General features: G+C 35.8%; 1 protein-coding gene across 1 annotated transcript in view; it reads right to left on the reverse strand.

The window, feature by feature from the left end:
* Positions 1-17710, reverse strand: part of LOC150094747 (uncharacterized) — a 437902-nt gene that overhangs the window by 155835 nt on the left and 264357 nt on the right. The window contains exon 15 of the mRNA XM_090410976.1: positions 6651-7248. Coding sequence (XP_090267102.1) covers positions 6651-7248 — 598 coding nt within the window. The remainder of the gene's footprint in view (positions 1-6650; positions 7249-17710) is intronic.

Genomic DNA, 17710 nt, shown 5'->3' on the forward strand with positions numbered 1-17710 from the left:
CATCCATTCTTTCTGTGTTTCTACCTTCAATTACATTTTCGGCGACGTTCTCACACCTATCTGGCACTACCACGCAATTCTCTAGCACACCGCCATTTTCTACATTCTGACTATCGTTGACGATATCGCTCTCGACACACAAAACACGCTTGAAGTCCTCGTTCTCTTTACACTTTTTACACATATTAACTCCACTATCACTTTCTAACCAGACTCCCACCGCTCTTCGCAAGGCATACATCTCACAGACAGCACATTGCATAAATTCGTTTACATCAAAACTCTTAAACAAACATGGCGATCTGGCCGCCATTTTTTTCTTTATCGGTGCCATGTGTGCGCTATCTTTTCTTAAAAATAATAATTAAAATAACAGAAAACACGCAAAAATTGTACAGACACACCAAGAAACAAAAAGCAAACAATACTACTTAAAATTCTAGTAAAATATCTAATGTTAACACAAAATAATACTAATCTTTTCAGGAGCTCTCGACAAGCCGACGATCTAATCAGTGCGACACCAAGCGGACCAATTTAGTTTAATCCTTTATCCAAGTGTGAACAAACAAAGTTTGTACCTGAAAATATCTTCAGGACTGAGAAAAGGTATGCAACACCAGGCAACTCGGAGCAAAGGTGGACCAAGCTATCATCACTTTCCTCCTATCTCAGTATCTCCCATAATGCGAAACACATCTCCTTGCAGATATGTATAATGTTATGCATTAAGGGAAAGGCCACTACCTAGACAGGTTTCGACCTTTATTGAGGTCTCGTCAGTGGGAGCCAGGCCCAGAGGTGGAGATACCAAGGCAGAAGCAATGGACAGGTCATCTTTACCTAAAGGTAAAGATGACCTCTCCAGGAATAAAGGTCGAAACCGGTCTGGGTAGTGGCCCTTCCCTTAATGCATAACATTATACATATCTGCAAGGAGATGTGTTTTGCATTATGGGAGATACTGAGATAGGAGTGATGATAGTTTGGTCCACCTTTGCTCCGAGTTGCCTGGTGTTGCACTACTTTTCCTCAGTCCTGAAGATATTTTCAGGAGCAAACTTTGTTTGGTCACACTTGGATAAAGGATTAAACTAAAATTATTATAGTCCAATGAAGTGCAAAATAAACTTTTCAACATCTTTCTCTAAATCCAGAGTAATTTAATAATAAGGTGACACATCTTTTGGCAACTCCTATAGGTAAAGATGACCTCTCCATTGCTTCTGCCTTGGTATCTCCACCTCTGGGCCTGGCTCCCACTGATGGCACCTAAATAAAGGTCGAAACTGGTCTGGATAGTGGCCCTTCCCTTAATGCTTAACATTATATATATCTGCAAAGTGTTTTGCATTATGGGAGATACTGAGATAGGGGTGATGATAGCTTGGTCCACCTTTGCTCCGAGTTGCCTGGTGTTGCACTACTTTTCCTCAGTCCTGAAGATATTTTCAGGAGCAAACTTTGTTTGGTCACACTTGGATAAAGGATTAAACTAAAATTATTATAGTCCAATGAAGTGCAAAATAAACTTTCAACATCTTTCTCTAAATCCAGAGTAATTTAATAATAAGGTGACACATCTTTTGGCAACTCCTATAGGTAAAGATGACCTCTCCATTGCTTCTGCCTTGGTATCTCCACCTCTGGGCCTGGCTCCCACTGATGGCACCTAAATAAAGGTCGAAACTGGTCTGGATAGTGGCCCTTCCCTTAATGCTTAACATTATATATATCTGCAAAGTGTTTTGCATTATGGGAGATACTGAGATAGGGGTGATGATAGCTTGGTCCACCTTTGCTCCGAGTTGCCTGGTGTTGCACTACTTTTCCTCAGTCCTGAAGATATTTTCAGGAGCAAACTTTGTTTGGTCACACTTGGATAAAGGATTAAACTAAAATTATTATAGTCCAATGAAGTGCAAAATAAACTTTCAACATCTTTCTCTAAATCCAGAGTAATTTAATAATAAGGTGACACATCTTTTGGCAACTCCTATAGGTAAAGATGACCTCTCCATTGCTTCTGCCTTGGTATCTCCACCTCTGGGCCTGGCTCCCACTGATGGCACCTAAATAAAGGTCGAAACTGGTCTGGATAGTGGCCCTTCCCTTAATGCTTAACATTATATATATCTGCAAAGTGTTTTGCATTATGGGAGATACTGAGATAGGGGTGATGATAGCTTGGTCCACCTTTGCTCCGAGTTGCCTGGTGTTGCACTACTTTTCCTCAGTCCTGAAGATATTTTCAGGAGCAAACTTTGTTTGGTCACACTTGGATAAAGGATTAAACTAAAATTATTATAGTCCAATGAAGTGCAAAATAAACTTTCAACATCTTTCTCTAAATCCAGAGTAATTTAATAATAAGGTGACACATCTTTTGGCAACTCCTATAGGTAAAGATGACCTCTCCATTGCTTCTGCCTTGGTATCTCCACCTCTGGGCCTGGCTCCCACTGATGGCACCTAAATAAAGGTCGAAACTGGTCTGGATAGTGGCCCTTCCCTTAATGCTTAACATTATATATATCTGCAAAGTGTTTTGCATTATGGGAGATACTGAGATAGGGGTGATGATAGCTTGGTCCACCTTTGCTCCGAGTTGCCTGGTGTTGCACTACCTTTCCTCAGTCCTGAAAATATTTTCAGGTGCAAACTTTGTTTGCTCACACTTGGATAAAGGATTAACTAAATTTATTATAGTCTAACCAAGTGCAAAATAAACTTTCAATAAGTCGTATGCATCGGCAGGAATATGTGCATGTCATGTCATGATTTGTTCATTGTATAATACTATAAACACGTGAGATATATGTAATCACTTTTAGATTGTTTCTGAATTGTGTGACAAGCAGTTAGCAATTTGATGTAGTGCATAAAACTTTTAGTGCATACCTGATACCTAGTTGGTACCTTACACAGATTACACACAAAGCAAATTATTTTTGTTCCAATAAAACAGCACGTTTCATGTGAGTATTTTTATACCTTTTCTTGTAAAAGTAATTTGGTTTAGGTACATGAGAAATTGCATTCTAGCAATTTTGTAAATTTAACTTTTTTTTTTTTCTACAGATAATATCATGGTGCTGAACCCAAAAAGAAATGTAGACAATATAATATTGAATATTTGAAGTACGGCTTTATTCAGCTGCCTACGAACAAAACATTACCAATGCGCCTGATTTGCCTAAACGTTTTTTCAAATGAATCTATGAAGCCTTCAAAAACTAGAAGAACATTAGACAAAAGTTAATGCTGATAAAAAAGATAAGGATTTATTGTAGTTTCAAGCACTTAAAGAAATTTTTTTGAAACAAATTAGATGATGTTGGGTTGGTGCCTCTTAAAACATTTCCTTACTGATTGCTAAATTTGTTGCTAAGTTCATTGACTATCAAAGGGTGTCTTTTTGAATCTATTTAGTAAACTCTTTGACTCAGTGCTACAGTTTCTAGAAAACAGAGATGATTCTTTATGAGCCCACTTGATTAATTTCAAAAGTGACGTAGCTTATTTGACCGACCTGTTTAACAAATTTAATGAAACAAATCTACAGCTCCAAAGAGATGACTTGAATTTAATAAAAACAAAAGCTGTTATTTCTCTGTTTGTGTCGAAACTTGTCCTGTACAAACAAAATTTGGATGAGGTGAATTCAGCCAGTTTCCAAATCTATCAACAGTGGAAAAATGCGATGAAGAACAATCCTTCTCATGAGGATTGTTTTTAATTAATTTCAAAAGTGACATAGCTTATTTGACTGACTTGTTTAACAAATCTACAGCTCTGCAAAATCTATGAAGAAAAATTAGAACAAAATTTTTCTATACCGATTTTACTTGAAAATAACGAATTATACAAAATACTTGTAATTGAATTAACGTTTACCTCAAGTTTTTTTGCTGTATTGAATCTGTTAAAATATTTTAGAACCACTGAAATTGTACAGAAAAAGAAATAGCTCAGACAGGATTAGACATCTTGACCTGAGGCTAGCAAAAATCATGAAGGTCAATGGAGTACAGGGTTTTCCTGCCACAACTCAGCGACAGCGAGGTAGCGGAGGAAACTCCCCCTCCCCAAGAATATCCAGGCGGTTTAATCTGAGGCCATTCCAAGGTTGGGAGAGTAGGATAAAAGGGAAAAATCGAAGGGCCAAAGTTCTGTTCCTGGCTCTTGTTTCCAGTCTCGCTTCGAAGAGGATCCTGTGTCCAGCCGTTCCAACGACGGGGAGTCACGTCCAGCTAGCAGAAGTCCAATGATGATAGGAGGTTCGTAACAGCAGTGACAGTCTATTCCAGAAGTCCCAACACGAAGTTTCTTGATGATCTCTTAGTATGCTGTATCATCGGTGCCGTGAACTAGTGTCCAACTACGGTTTTTACCGGAAGGAAGAGGAACGTGATCTCTGTGTACTGAACTAGCTGACAAGGTTGCAAGTAAGAATTTTGTAGAACTTTCCTAGATTGTGAAAATTAAGGCTAAGAATGCTGTTCCCATAGCTAATTAGCGTATAGAACATTTTTTTTTGTGAAGTCGGAAAGTCACACTTCTAATTAACTGTGAACTAATTGTTTAAGAGTTCAGAGAAATTTGCTAATGTTATGTGATGAAGGGGAAATTGATTGGAAAGTTTAGTTATGCCTAATTCTGTTTAAGTCTGAGTTAAGTTATGTATAAGTGTATATATATATGTCTAATCATGTGTCTGATTATTATGAGCATGTATATTGTTTTTTTTTATGAAAAGGGCTGCGAGAATTGCTAATCTAATCAAGCGGAGAACCAGACACGTGTTTTACTTTGTTTCCATTGTCATTTAGCTGTGTCATTTTGGTTAGAGATAGAAATATCTATCTCTAGCCAAAATTAGAGATAGATATTTTGATATATGTAGAATTAATCTTTGTAATTACCTTGATTTAGAATGAATAAACAGTTTTGTTTGTTAATAGCTTGCCTGATTCTGCCGTACCAATGCACTGACTCATAAAATATAGAACTTGTGTGTCCTGAAGATAGAATACCACGACTGACTGATTTTGGTTTAAACATTGCTTGAATTAGAATTAAATTTTAGAGATATTTCCGTGTTGAGCTGGACGCATGTATGGAAAAGACATACAATTCCTCTACGCAATCTTTAATGGCGCAGCCGAAAAAACAAATAAATTTTTAAAGATCAGTGCAAGAGAAAGTCAGCAAGATAGACAAAGGAATTGGTTCCAGCCCGAAGCACTTCCTAAGTCTAGACTATGTACATGTGAAGAATAGCATACTTACGACCCTGAGAGGGGGGGGGGAGGAAGTCAAATTATAGCCAGAGAGGATTAAAGGTGATTGAACTAGCTCAAGCAACGACTACAAACTCGGTGTTACGACTGCTAAGGAAAAGAAAATATAAAGGCACAGTTCGAAGGTTTTAATAATAAATGATTAAATAAATAATAATATCAGGAAATAACGAATAATAAATAAAGTAAAGAGGAGATATTATTACAGCTCCAAGGAGATGAGCTGAATTTAATAAAAACAAAAGCTGTTATTTCTGTATTTGTGTCGAAACTTGTCCTCTACAAACAAATTTAGATGAGGAGAATTCAGCCAGTTTCCCAATCTATCAACAGTGGAAATATGTGATGAAGACATGCTCAGCTATTGTCAGTACTTGGAGGCTCTCCATTGTGATTTCAACCAATGATTTAAAGATATTCTTGAAATGAAAATACCCAACTGGGTTGTGGACCTGTTTTCAAGTACAAACACAGAAGAATCTTTACAATTACAAGAACTGATAGAAGTAACAACAAATGAGGAATTGAAATTAAAATTCAAAAACAGGTACCAAAGTTCTGGTTGCAAAAGCAGATGCCCATACTTCATTCTGGATTGTGGGCTGTAATAAAAAAAATTTAATCGCATTTTGTGGCACATCGGTTCAGTGTGGTCACAAATCTTTTAACTTAAAAAAAGAAACTGACTGCAAATAGCTGATCACATGATTTAAGAATGCTGCTGACAAATATAGAGTTAAATATCAATAAATTGGTAGCAGCACACCAGGCTCATCCTTCTCATTAGGATTGTTTTTATATTACTGATCATTATTTACTATTTTATGTGCGATTTTTACATATGTGCAATTTATGTTTCTTTTCTTAATTTTAATAGACTTGTCCAACTTTTCCTATGTTTACATGCAATTTATGTTTCTTTAAAACTGAATACATAGTTTTAAAATTTCAGTTCAAAGGTGTCTTATTCCCAAACTTCAAAAATCTCTACTAGATGCATAAAAACACAAATTTGTTTCTTTTATCTATCTGTTTGTTTGCTTATAACTTGAGAACTGCTGATCCGATTTTCATACAATTTTCTTTTATATGTATCAGGTAGAGCTGGTCAGGTCTTAGAAAGAAAGTAGTTTCCAGAGGGATGCTGAATAAATTTTTTTTGGAAAAGGGGGAAGTAAGCCAAATAAGTTGGGAACCACTGCTGTAGACAGACAAAAGGAGGAATAAAAAAACAGATAGTATCTAATAATTTCTGTTGTTTGCTCAGATATTAACCTAAATATTATTTACATACATAAAGTAAATAAATTTTCAACAGTTAATATATAACAAAAGAGGCACATCTACCTTTCCCATTTTGATTATTAGAAGTCATTATGCTGCCTGCTGAAGATGTAGTAATCACAACAGTTGTGGTGGCAGGAGAATTAGCAGCAGCAGTGGTGGTGGTGGTGGTACTTGTGGTAGTAGCTAAAGTAGTCACAATGGAAGTGGTAGTTGCAGAGCTTGAAGAAGTAACATTTACTGTGGCACTTGTAGTAGGTGGTGGTGGTGGTGGTGGAGGAGGTGGGGGAAGTGGGGGTGGAGGAGGAGGAGCAGCAACAGTAGCATTTGTTGTCGTCGTTGTCGTAGCTGCAACAGCAGCAGCAGTAGTAGTGGGAGTAGAAGCAACTGTTGTAGTAACAGTAGTAGCAGCAGCAGCTGATGAAGAAATACTACTATTATTGCTACTGCTGACTGCAGCAGAAATGCTGGTAGTTGTGGTAGCAGTAGTTGTTGTGCTACTGCTGCTAGCAGTATCATCAGCTTTTCTCCTTTTATTATCTTTTTCTCGGGTTGGTGATTGTGAGCGTTGACGTTTATTTCTCTGCCAAGATTTAGTGCTGGAGGATACATCTCTCCTCCTTCCTCTGTCCCTTCTTGTATTTTTTCCTTTCTTTTCATCCTAAAAAACAGCAATAAATAAATTGCATTTTAAAAGTCCTGTTTAACTGTTTAAGACAAATGTTTAGAGCCTTAAACAACATTAAAATTTTATTCATACTGCATAGTGTTTGCATTTATATGAATCTTTATAATTTCAAATTTTTCACTTTCAATTGATATGAATTTTACTTTTTGAAGACTCTGGTATCAATAAAAATATTTCAAGGCGCATAAGTGATTAAAAAAAAAAAATAGAAATTAATAAAGATCTATTTATATCTTCATTAAGATGAATTATTTAAATCGGCCGTAAGAGTAGGGAAGTTTTCCATTCTCATTTCCCTTTTTATTTTAGAATTTTGTTGAGATCCTTTCCCCCACCCACAATACACAAACAATTAGCTACACAGTTCAATTTTCAGAAATTATGCCATTTTAAATGATATTTTAATATGATATTTTAAAAAAAAACATCTCAAAATAAAACACTGTCTCTTGTTATAACTAAAACTGTAATCATGATGACAAATATATATAATATCATATATTTCTTACTGCATGAATTTTGGAAAAAAGAGAATAATCTTTTAAATCATATATCTTTAAACAAATATTATCAAACAGGATAAAAAGAAATTAACACTGAATTATTTTCAAGACAAGCTTTAGAAAAACAATGAGATAATTTACACAATCTTTCCTATAAAATGAATTAACCTAATTTTGTTCCATTATAACTCTATATTTAAACCAAACCTAGTTCAAAAACAAACCAGACTAAAAGTATACAATACATTAGCCCTACCAGACTTAATGTATGGAAGCGAAATCTGGACAATAAATCAAAAAAAGACAAACAAAGATTAACAACAGCAGAAATGAAGTTTATGAGAAAAACTGCAAAGTATACCCTATTTGATCACAAAAGAAATGAAGAAATTATGAAAGAATTAAACCAAGAACTAGTAATAGAAAAAAATTAAAAAATATAAACATAAATGGATGGAACACATTCAAAGAATGAAAACAGAAAGATTACCAAAACAAGCCTTAAAATACAAGCCATTAGGAAAAAGAAAACCAAGACGTTCTCTTAAACGATGACTTCTAAGGCCGGAACAGGCCATGCTAGGCCTAAAACCATGATATGCATGATGATGATGTTCCATTATATTAATTAAAAAAACCCATAAAAGACTGCAAATATTTCCAGTAATAAATAAATAATTAATAGTAAAATCAGTTTCATACTAGAAATTGCAAGGTCTGATTTTTTGAAGTCACATTTTTAATATGAAAAAGATTTAAGTAATTTTTAACCTATTTATAAAGTGTAATTAAAATTTATAAAAAGTTTTATAAAGCAAAAAAAAAAGCATATACAGTATATTGAAGAGCAGGTACATCAAATATATGTATAGTATTTTGCATTGCAAAAAAGAAAAACTACTAAAAGACATTGATGTTGAAAGTTTATTTTTCACTTGGTTAGAGTATAATAAATTTAGTTTAATCCTTTATCCAAGTGTGAGCAAACAAAGTTTGCGCCTGAAAGTATCTTCAGGACTGGGTGGTTTACCACCTTAACCCAGTCCTGAAGATACTTTCAGGCGCAAACTTTGTTTGCTCACACTTGGATAAAGGATTAAACTAAATTTATTATACTAAAAGACAATTAAATTTCTCATAGAGAAAATTGCAAACTCTACTGACCTTTAAGTGGTCTCAAAGATACCATCTGTTTCAGTTAATATCTTAATGGCACTACCATTAAGGTATTAAAAACCAAGTAGGATAATTGTATGCCCTACTTGTATGTACTGTAAGCAATTAGATTTGTTGCTGTGGGGTATCAGCAGAAAATACATCAGCTTTCTGCTGATACCCCACATGATGCTGATACCCCAATTAAATGATGATTGCACAACAACCAGCATTTAATCATGGTTTAGGAAAATGACTAGATGTTTTAGGAATTGGAGTTGGGTGCTACTGTAATATAATTTATTACATGCTTCACTGCATCACTGATAGGAGATGAACTGACTGTTGCAGAATCAAAAACTGCTAATGATGAAAAGATGGACTAGTCATCATGCTCAATTTTCCATTGTGATATCCATGATGTAGTACATGCAGAAGAGTGGATATCACAGGAAAGTGATCGCTCTCAAATAGGCTGTCATCAGTTCCCACTTAAATAGTCGGAAAAGAGACAACAAGCAGATAGTTAGGTCAATGGCAGTGAATGTTTGAGTAGGCGTATGGAAGAAAATGTTGCCTACTGTGTTTAAGAGGGAGACATGCATAAGATGCTTGTTCAGGAACTACTCCAGAGAGTGTAATGTCTATTTAAATCCCACATTAAAAGCAAGGGGGGGGGAATGGTAACCTAATATGACATTATTAGGGTAATCTTGAGAAAAATCTGTGGCAGGAGAGAGTTAGTTGCAACATACTGTTTGTTATACTATGACAGAGAGTCTTATAGTATCTGCTTCTACACTGGTGTTAATTTGGGTTTGCTAGTAGATGATATGGTTGTCCAAAAGGATGGCAACTCCTCCTTGAGCAGGTCCATCTGCTGTCCTGTCCTTACAAATAATGGTAATCACATTGTGGAGAGCCAGATCATCACTAGGTTTCAGGTATGTTTCTTGCAAGCAGAAGCATATTGGTTTGTACTTCTGCACGAGGTCGATGTTTTGCCAGAATTCATGACAATTCCATTGTAGGAATGCTTCTATTAGCATTTTGGTTGTATCATCTGATATTCAGCACTTACAAAATGATATGAATAGGCTGGAAATCTGGGCAAATGAAAATGGCTATCAGTTTAATGTTAGTAATTCTCGTGGAAAGGCTTAGAAGTTAGTTATGCATTTTTAACTAAGTAATTTAAGGAAATTACTTAGTCACTAGGATATACATTAAAATAAATTTTAATATACTTCAATATTTCGGCAAAGTAACGTTGCCATTTTCAAGAAACTTAAGAACAAGACACGTGCACGCAGGCACAACAAACAGTAAATGAGGAAAAAGTAGGAAGCTATTATTTCTCCTAAAGTCCTGATGGTACCCCATAGCAGGCAATGTTGGTATTCTTGGGCGACTGGGCTGAAGGTATTCTGATGTAGGTTTCCCAAATTTGAGGCAGTCAAATGCAGCCAAATTTGTTGAGGTTTGGATTGTTTCTTAGGGCTGAAGCTGATTCCATGAAAAGCCTTTCGTACTTGTATTTACTACAATGTCTAATGTGGCTTTCTTCCACTGTATTCTATGGCAGGTACCCAGCGCATGGTCAGCAAGACCAGAGTGGCTGTACTGGTGAAACCGGATGTAATCCTTGTGTTCTGAAATTCTGATATTGGCTCTCCTGCCTGTTTGGTCAAAGTAGGACAGCTTACAGCTGCAAGGGACCTGGTATACACCAGGTAGGTCTAGTGGGGGAGGTTGGTCTTTAGTACAGCGGATAAGGGATGACAATTTTTTATATGGTCTGTAACAAGAAGTTAAGTCATGTTTTTTTAGGATTTTTGTAATTTTTTCCGAGGTGCCTTGGATATAGGGTATGGTGATGGATTTAGAGTAATCCTTGTTGTGTGTGGGGGGGGTGTTGTGGTTTACTGGTTTCAATATTTTTTGGGATTTTTTTTTGGGGGGAGGGGGGGTTGCCATTGGCTGAGAGTGTTGAGAATGTGGTTTAGTTCTGTGGTTAGGGCATTGTCATTTGAACAGATAAGTTTAACCCTGTTGTGTAGTGTCTTAATGACTCCATATTGTTACGAGGAGGGGGTGGTGGGATTGTTGGTGAATGTATCTGCCTGTATGGGTGGGTTTTCTATAGACTGAGAAAACCAAGGTTCCATCAGGCTGGCAGGCGACTAGTGTGTCTAAGAAGGCAGTTGTTTTTTTCTTCTTCCAGGGTGAATTTGATTCTGGGGTGTTGGTTGTTTATGTGTTAGGAAGGAGAGGAGTGCATCGGAGCCATGTGGCCAAATAGCGAACACATCATCAACGTAGCGAAGCCAAATTGTTGGTTTTTGTGGGGCAGAGTTTAAGGCTTTCTCTTCAAAAGTCTCCATATAAAAGTTGGCCAAGTGTGGGGAGAGTGGAGAACCCATGGCTGTCCACTCTATTTGTTTGTAGAATTTTCCTTGCCAAACAAAATAGCCTGAGTTCATTGTGAACTGAAAAAGGACTGTGATATCAGGAGGAAATTTAGCTTGGATTAGCTTGATTATTGCTTAACCAAAAGGATTACACAGGTAAGCTGAAAGCTTACCTGTGTAATCCTTTTGGTTAAGCAATACTGTGGCGTTCCCTTTATCAGCTTTGGTGATTATTATTTTCTTGTTTTTCTTTAATTCCAGTAGAGATTTAATTTCCTTACTGGGCATGTTGGCTTTTGGTGGTTTAGCTTTGGTCAGAACACAAGCTACATCCAGTCTAATATCGTTGGCGACGTGGTTTGGAACGTGTCGTATCTGTGTTCAATTCTTATCATAATATCTTCTGCAGGTATTCTTCTGGGTGCAATGGCGAAGTTGTGGCCATGTGCGAGGGCGTCGAGTGCTTCAGGTTTTACATTAATTGACGAAAGGTTGACTACTCTTTCGGTAGGAAGTTGTGGTTTCGAGATCGAGTTGTTTTTTAAATTTTCAAATTTTTTGATGTGTCGATCTTGTACTTTTTTAAATTCTTTCTCTGCTGCAGTGCACGAGCTGTCGTACAAAATAGACCAAATTTCGTGGCTTAAGGTGCTTGAAAGGTCATCTTCGAGTGCCTGTATAGCTGAGTTAGCTTCACTCAGGAAACGGCGAGTCACGCCAATTTGTTCTCTGAATAAGGCTTGGCTGGCATGGTTATAAATACGAAGTGCCTTTTGCGAAGAGAAACGGTGCTTGAATTTCACACAGTTCAGTATACTTCAATATTTCAGCAACGTCAGGTTGCTGAAATACTGAAGTATATTAAAATTTATTTTAATGTATATCTTAGTGACGTTGTAATTTCCTTAAATACTTAGTTAATAATATTAGTAAGTGTAAAGTTATGCAGTTTGGCATGATTAGATTTCCAGTGGCATATTATATTAGCGGGGTTATGCTATGAACAACTGAGAAGGCAAGGGATCTTGACTTATTGGTGGATAGGAATTTGAAGTTCAAAGGTCACATAGCAAAAGTTGCAAATACAACTCAGAGGACTATTGTGAAGTTGAAGCAAAACTTGACATGTAAGGATAAGGAAGTCATTTTACCTCTTTATAAGGCTTTGATAAGATCACACCAGGATTATTGCATGCAGATTTGGCCTCCTGAATTCCAAGGGGATAAAGAAGCTGTGGAAAGGGTGCAAAGAAGAGTTACAAAGATTATATCTGGATTATGGGATTTAGATTATGAAGACAGACTGTGAGTATGTGGATCACAGAATGGTTAAACACGAGAAAGAGGGTTGATATGAGAGAGATCTATTAACTTTTGAATGGATTGTTATAGGATATCATCTGATGAAATTTTTCGTTATATGGAAGGTAGGGAGAGAACATAGGGGCATCCATGAAGTTAAATTTGTTCACAATCAAGAAAGGGGTAAGAGCTAGGTTTTTCTCTCACAGAGCAGTGATGAGTGGAATAGTTTGCTTTTACAGGGAGTGAGTGCATCTAGTGTATGACACTAGTTTGGATGATATGTAGCCTCCCTCGATGAGTCCTTGACTCCCTGGAGGTCTCAGATAATAATAATAATTCTAGTGGGAAACGGGTACCTGTTCTTAAGTATCACTATTCTTCTCATGCCACTCCTTGGTCCTTGAGTTTGGAGCATATCTCTTCATCGGTAACATCAAGGAGGTCCCACTCAGATATTATGTCTCCAGAAAGGTTTAAAGTTTTGTGGCAGGTATGAGCACCACAGCAACCCTGTCTCTGGACCATGGGGAAAGAAACTTACTGCAACACTCTTGACAGGCAAGTCCACATACCAATGATCCTGGCTGGGCCATCCAGAACCACTTGTCTTGCTGAAGCAGAGGCCAAAGTAATGCAAGACTAGAATCCCCCATTCTGGATGTTCACAGGTCACACTGCACTGAAAACCAACAGCAAGGTGTTACTAGTGATGGTGGTCTGGAATACAGAATAGTAAGAAAGACACAGGAGAAATAGAGTGAAGATTATCAGAAGAAAAGAATAAGAACGAAAATGGCCAGTAGTACCTGGGAAATCCCATCCAACAAAATAAAACCTCACATGGAGGGGATGAAATCAGGGGTAAGTAAACATTAATACTACAGATAAAAAAAGCCATCAAAAGCCTGAAATATGAAGAGGCAGCTGGAGTAGATGAAATTCAACCAGAAATGCATATGGAGGTATAAAAGTTTTACACTGTTTGCTGTGCATAATTCAGAACATCTGGTTAGAAGATATCGAATTCCAAATTCTAGAGTACAGTTGTCATAATATTCATCTATACAAAAGATCCAAGATCTCTAGCCTGTCAATTTCTTCTAGCATAAATCCCTCCAATATAATACGACACTGGATGTCTAATCATGCCAAAGTGCACAACTTTACATTTACTGATATTGAACTGAGATCCATTTTCTCATGCCCACAATTCCAGCCTATTCAAATCATATGCAAGTACTACATATCAGCCACATTCCAGATTATCCTACCTATCCTTGCATCATCAGCAAATAGTTGTATGTCGCCTATCAAATCCTTCCCAATGTTATTAATGTACAGATTGAATAACAGTGGACCAAGGACTGATTCTTGTGGTACACCACTGGTTACCTAAAATTTTCCAGACTCACATTCTCATATACCAATCTGTCATTCAGCCATCCTCTTATCCATGATAATATTTTATAATCCAAACCCATATTTCCCAATTTAGGCAACAGTGCTACATCAAGCAATACATCCTGTCCATCTCCATTTTAATTTTAAAATATCTTCCCCTATATCCAACATTTTTGTTTCTTTTCTTATATCTTCATTGCTTATTTTGTCTTTCAGTTGTATGTTTAGCATGGCTCACTCCATTCTGCACTCAGTTTTCCTCATTTTATCAGTGTTTGTTTGGTTATTGCCTGTTTTTGATCCATATGTCATAATTGGGATGATGCACTGGTTGAAAAATTTCTCCTCTATTTTCTAATTTTTCTCTCCCTCTGCAATAATATGAAATAACTTCAAATTAACAACATAATGTTTTGCACTTTGAGTTCATCCACCAATCTTTTGAAAAGCTAAATGTTCTTTAAGATGCCTACAGAAGGGTAAATCTTCATTAATTTTGAAATTATACTGATATTTTACCATTTTCCATTAACTAAGTACAGTGTGCGACTGCAAAGAGATTCATTAAACTTAAATATAAATGTACAACTCTGCTTGAAGTAGGATCAAATGAGACTGATTTCTATATAATCATTTCATTTCAGACAGAAACTAACTTCAAAGGCTCAAAATTTTCCCGCTGAATACAGTTTCATATAATTTTATTGTTGCTGAGAATATAAGATTCTCTGTGGGAGTTCAGAAGTCATTTCAGAAGTTTTGCACACTGTGGAAAAATGGAATGATGTAATGGTTCCATCTTTGTATCAGCTGTAACCAGATTCTGAGTAAAATGCTGTTTGTTTTCTGTTTGTGGTCTTCTTGTTCCATGAAAAGATTTTAAATTGGAAGAATCTGAGTCAGGTCAAATAATGCAATGACTAACATTTGTACATCAAATTTGAAGCTTTATTTCAAAAAATCCAACTGATGTTCATATGCTTTATTTGAAGTTTGTAAAGAATGCAGTGGTTTGTAGCACATTGTCATGGTGGATGTCTAACTTCTGTGAAAGTTGAACAAACATTAAAGACAATCCAAGAAGTGGCAGTTCATTGACAGTAATAAGTTAGGATTGCAATACCAGTAAACTGGTATACTGGTTTACCAGTAATTTGGTATTTTCTACCAATATTCCGATCAATCAAAAACGTTTTTAATGCATGTTGTTTTTGCAAAATATATTTCCTTATTTGAATAACCTGCTCAGACACATTAATGCATCTCGTGGCAAGCATCCAATTGCTTATGTTAGCAGTTGGATGCTTGCATTATTACCTCAAATATTTTGTGGTTAATACATCTTTGTAGTATTAGCAGTGTTTTTTTTTTTCTTTTTCTTTTTCAGATGGTATAAAAAGTTACTAGTATCTAGAAAACTTAACATGTTCATGCCAGGCTCTACTCTCACATCAGTCATATGCCAGGTGGGAACTTGCTTGACCTTATAACATATTCCTCTGGCATCTAATGGGCACATTTTTACAAACTGTTAAATATATATGACATGATGCAAGTTTCAATTTAGTAGACTTTTGTTACTAAAAATAGCATTTGTGAATCATCTTAAAAAAAAAAAATCAGCTAACTTTTATTCCCTTATAGGGAGTATGCAAGGTGAGGTCTTTTAACACTATCTAGCTTTTGGAGACTGATTAGGAAGTTCAATCTCCACCAGCCAATCAGAGATAGCTGGCCCAAGACTATTCACTAATTATAAGCAGCAACTGATGAACAGACTGGCAAACAAGTGCAGTCATCTCTTGGTACCTAACCCTAACATGATTATGTTCTTGTCTGAATAGTGCAGGTTCTACAGTCAATTTTCTTGAGTTTATGGGATGAAAATCTTGAATTTTGGGGAGAAAAAAACCTGTTTATTTGTGTCAGAGATTGCCTAATTCAGGACCGGTTGAAAAAAGGCTTGGAAAAAGTTCTTCCAATCAGTGATTAGACTTGAACTTAAGTCTTCGGGTGGCCTAGCACAGAGGATGCAAACACTACTTACACTGAGAGCTATCTTAACACCCCAACTGGCCATGGCGTCTATAGATGTCCAGCTAAATCTGGATATGATTCTGTAACACACAGTGAATAACATGGATAAGAAGTATAATTTGGTCTCAATATTTCATCCACTCGACTGATAGGGAGGTTAATGGTATAGAAAATCTCAAATGTAACATCTTATTTCAAGTAAAAAAAAAAATGCTTTTGAAAATTTGGATTGCATAAATATATTTGTTTCTGCACTTAGTGAAGTATACATGAATGAATAAATTTCCCTTATCAATTACTTTGCAATAAGTTATTAGAATATAGTACTTAATTTAGCGCTAAAATAAAACTTCTACTTTGTTCAGTTTATGTCTGTGCAATATGATGACTTTGAGAGAAGAATGTTTTTCATACAAGATCATAAATTCCAGTTGTCTCTAACTCAATACTGTAATTTCTCTACTTGTCACTAAATGCAGTGAATTGACTCTATATGCTAAATTTAATGCTACAATAAAACCGTTTTGTATTTGAAGTCTTGTGTCTTTTTGGGAAGATGTTTTTCACTACATAGGGTCATTTTCTTTCCAATACTAAGCTACCATATGTTGTTTATAAAAAAAAATCTAATTTCTTCCCTCCTTTGTGCTGATTTAATAAGTAAACATTAAGCAGGGAGGGGAGGAGTGTCAGTTGTTTACATATTATGTTGAATAGCAAAAAGTCAAATATAGGAATTAGAATATTTAATGTGACTTGATATTGGATAAAACCAAGAACTAAAAAGTGTTTTTTTTTTTTAGTCATGAATAATATAGGTTCATGTAAAAAAAAAATGCTTGGAGGGGAAAAAAAAAACTTCTAGTAGCTTCTAGAAGTTTTTTTTTAGCATACTAGTAGCTTACATTACCATCTTAAAAGATGGCAGATAAAATTAATTTATTAAAAAGAGTGTGCGTGTGTGGGGCAGAGGAACTGATGCTTCATGACTCTGAAATGAAATTATCAATGAAGACTGATTTGGATTCTTGATTAAAAATTACACCATATTTTAACAAAACAACTGATTACTCTTTTCCTTCTGTAGTGGAAAGCACTCTAAAAGACATTTTATGCTCAAAATTCACATTTAGTGGTTTACCATACATCCCCAAGATACCATGGTTATTTTTATATTTTACATTTTGAATAAAAATGAAAACATACTAAATATTGAGCAGCAGTGACAAAAAGCAAAATGGAGAATATATTGAAGGCCTGTGGTATGTATTCTGTTAAAAAAATGTTTGGCTTAACAACAGGAGTTCAGTTAAAAGAACTTCAGAAATGATCTTGTAGCAGCTAATAAATTCTAATTTGAATGTGATGAACTGTTATCATATTTTTAGTAAGACTGGCATGTTATGACTGTCTGGAGGTTTCTGGATTATGTTGGGTGTGTGTATGTGTGGCAGGATGGGGGAATGACACAAACTTATTCCAATGCTTAAGTTATAAGAAATTTACAAGGTAAGAAAAATGTTACATGAAAAGCTTTATGACTAATAACCAGAAGACAAATCTATACTATCTAATTTATTGTCTCTCACATTCTCAAGTTCCACATTTCCAAACTAACAGAAA

This window comes from Typopeltis vanoorti, chromosome 21, assembly GCF_054136105.1.
Source record: "Typopeltis vanoorti isolate ZY-2024b chromosome 21, IOZ_Tvanoo_1.0, whole genome shotgun sequence".
In the NCBI taxonomy this organism is placed as follows: Eukaryota; Metazoa; Arthropoda; class Arachnida; order Uropygi; family Thelyphonidae; genus Typopeltis; species Typopeltis vanoorti.